The sequence below is a fragment of the Dama dama genome, chromosome X, assembly GCF_033118175.1.
Source record: "Dama dama isolate Ldn47 chromosome X, ASM3311817v1, whole genome shotgun sequence".
Taxonomy (NCBI): Eukaryota; Metazoa; Chordata; class Mammalia; order Artiodactyla; family Cervidae; genus Dama; species Dama dama.
Genome location: NC_083714.1, coordinates 123,641,098 through 123,643,766, shown reverse-complemented (window position 1 = coordinate 123,643,766; position 2,669 = coordinate 123,641,098). Strand labels below are relative to the sequence as shown.

The window sequence follows — 2,669 nt, the reverse complement described above, 5'->3', positions numbered from 1 at the left end:
CCACACAGAGGAGGGGGCCCTGCACCTGCCAAAAGTTGATACGATTGTCCTGAATATGAACCGAGAGGACCCCACCCTCCAGAATGGAGGGGGGTGCCCACAAGGACTAGATTGGCCCATTGCTCCTCAAGCCTCAGGAGGCAGCTGGCAGGGCTGGCAGGCTGAAACCTGAGTCTCACCTTAATTATTCCAACAGAGTTTTCAGAGGACAGGGCAATCAGAACAGTAGTCCTTTGGGTTCGCAGGGCAGGGCAGGCATGGAAACCTGCAGAGTGGGCCTTCTTAAAGGCAGAGTGGTGCCTCCCTGCCACAGGTGCTTCATCCTCTCATCCTCTCTCCTCTCTACCCAGATCACGTGCTGTTCTACCTGTGCTCCTGCCTGTTGTCCCTGACCACAGTCACCATGCCTCGGGGTAAGAGGGGTAAGAAGGGTAAGCCCCACACCTGTAAGAAACGCCGCCAGGATCAGCATGGCACCCAGGATGTGAGGGGCGCTCAGGTCACTGCCACCACGATGGAAGCACACTCCTCTTCCTCCAGTCCTGGTCCAGGGGTTGATGCTAAAGGAAAATCCAGTGCTAGGTCTGGTAACCATCTCAAGCGTCCTCGGGGGGCCCTGGCCACCACCACTGTGCCTGCAGGTGTTTCTTCCACAAGATCATCCAAAAGAGCCATTGGGGAAATTGGGAAAACACATAATTCCCCTCAGGCCCCTCTCTCCAACGTGCGGTCTAGAAAACGCTCACTAGCCAGGCCGACGTATCTGTTGGTGCAGTTCCTGTTAAGCATGTATAAGATGAAAAAGCCCATTACGAAAGTGCATATGCTGAAGATCATCGATAAAAAGTACCAAAATCGATTCCTCAGGATCCTCAAAAGAGCTTCTGAGAGCATGGAGGTGGTATTTGGTATTGACGTGAAGAAAGACAACACTGCCAAGCATTCTTATGTCCTTGTCAGCAAGATGAATCTCCCCCGCAACGGAATCGTGCACCGTGGCAGGGGTTTTCCCAAGACCGGTCTCCTGATGAATCTCCTGGGTGTGATCTTCATGAAGGGCAACTGCGCCACAGAGGAAGACATCTGGAATTTCCTGGGTAAGATGGAAATCTATGCTGGGAAGAGGCACTTCTTATTTGGGGAGCCCAAGAAGCTCATCACCCAAGATTTGGTGCAGCTGAAGTATTTGGAATATCGGCAAGTGCCCGGCAGCAGTCCAGCATGCTGTGAGTTCCTGTGGGGCCCGAGAGCGCATGCTGAAACGAGCAAGATGAGAGTCCTGGAGTTCCTGGCCAGGATTAACCATTTGGATCCCAGTGACTTCCACTGTCGTTATGAAGAGGCTTTGAAAGATGAGGAAGAGAGGGCCCAAGCCAGTGGATGACCCAGCATTCCTCCAGCAGTTCCTTCCACACCTAGTGAAGTTGAGGCAAATTCTGCCCTTTGTAGCTGAAGAGAGTATTCACAGTGCTCCAAGTACTATAGGACTGGACGTCACCGAGGGTTCACAGTGTAAAATACCCTGGTGTTCCTGTTCTGTATGGGGAATTGAGAGATAAATCTGTGTTTTTATGTTCTTGCTACTTTTCAAATGTTTCTCCTAAATGAAAGCTTATCTAGCATATATGTGTACAAATTCATCAGTCACACTTAACCATTTTTTGTTGGTCTTAAGGATAAGAGTTTTTCGGTTGTGTAAAGCAAATGGGGAAGCTTCCATCTTATTTAGTAAGCCAGTGAAAGATAACATGGCATTGCAATATGTTATTTCCTTGAAAATACAAAAAAAGTTAAGCAGTAAAATATGTGGGATCAAGAAATAGAGGAAAAGGAAGATGGTCGGTATTTGGTTTCCTCATCCATTGTACTCTGTGTTTTACAAAATTATAAACAACAATGTATGCCTGGTTAATTCAAAATATTGAAATAAATTCTAATAATTTCAACCTCATGCTCACAGGCTCATTTATTCCCCAAACATGAACTGAGCCTCTGCTCACTGTATGCTCCATGCTAGTACTTAGAGAGCTGAGAAAAAGATCTAGCCAATGACCATAAAATTATAGAGTCGAGAAGCAGCTGTCATATAAAGAAAATGGTGACATGACAGCAGTCAAATGTGAATTCCCTGATGCAAGGTGGTGGTGGGCCTTGGGAAAATATAAGTCCTTCAGTGGTAAGTAATTATAAGTTGAGGGCATGGTGGGTTGGATGAGGCTGTGGTAATCCTGACCAGGGACCAGGTTCTCGCATGGTGGGCCCCATAGTTTAAAGACAAACCCTGGGATGGGAAACTGCCCTTAACAGTTATAGGCACACCTCACTCTGTTGCACTTTGCTTTATTGTATTTCACAGGTACTGTTTTCCTTTTCTTTGTTCTTTTTCTTTAACAAACTGAAAGTTTGTGTCAACTGTGCTTCCAACAATTCTTCCAGCTCCATGTTTCCAACACCATTTGCTCACTTCATGTCTGTCACATTTTGATACCTCTCGCAATGTTCACACCCTCAGCAGCAAAAAGATGGACTCACTGAAGGCTCTGATAATGATTAGCATGTTTTTTTAGCAAATGGGTGTTTTTAATTAAGATATCTATATTGTTCTGAGGCATAATGCTATTGCCCACTTAATAGCCTACAGTATAGTGTAAACATAAATTTTATGAAAA

At 46.1% G+C, this 2,669-nt stretch overlaps 1 protein-coding gene across 1 annotated transcript; it reads left to right on the top strand.

Annotated features, from left to right (window-relative positions):
* Positions 1–403: 403 nt before the first annotated feature.
* LOC133052866 (melanoma-associated antigen B3-like) lies at positions 404–1,384 on the top strand. The gene has a single exon (XM_061137690.1). The coding sequence runs from the start codon at positions 404–406 to the stop codon at positions 1,382–1,384; it is 981 nt and encodes a 326-aa protein (XP_060993673.1).
* Positions 1,385–2,669: the final 1,285 nt, after the last annotated feature.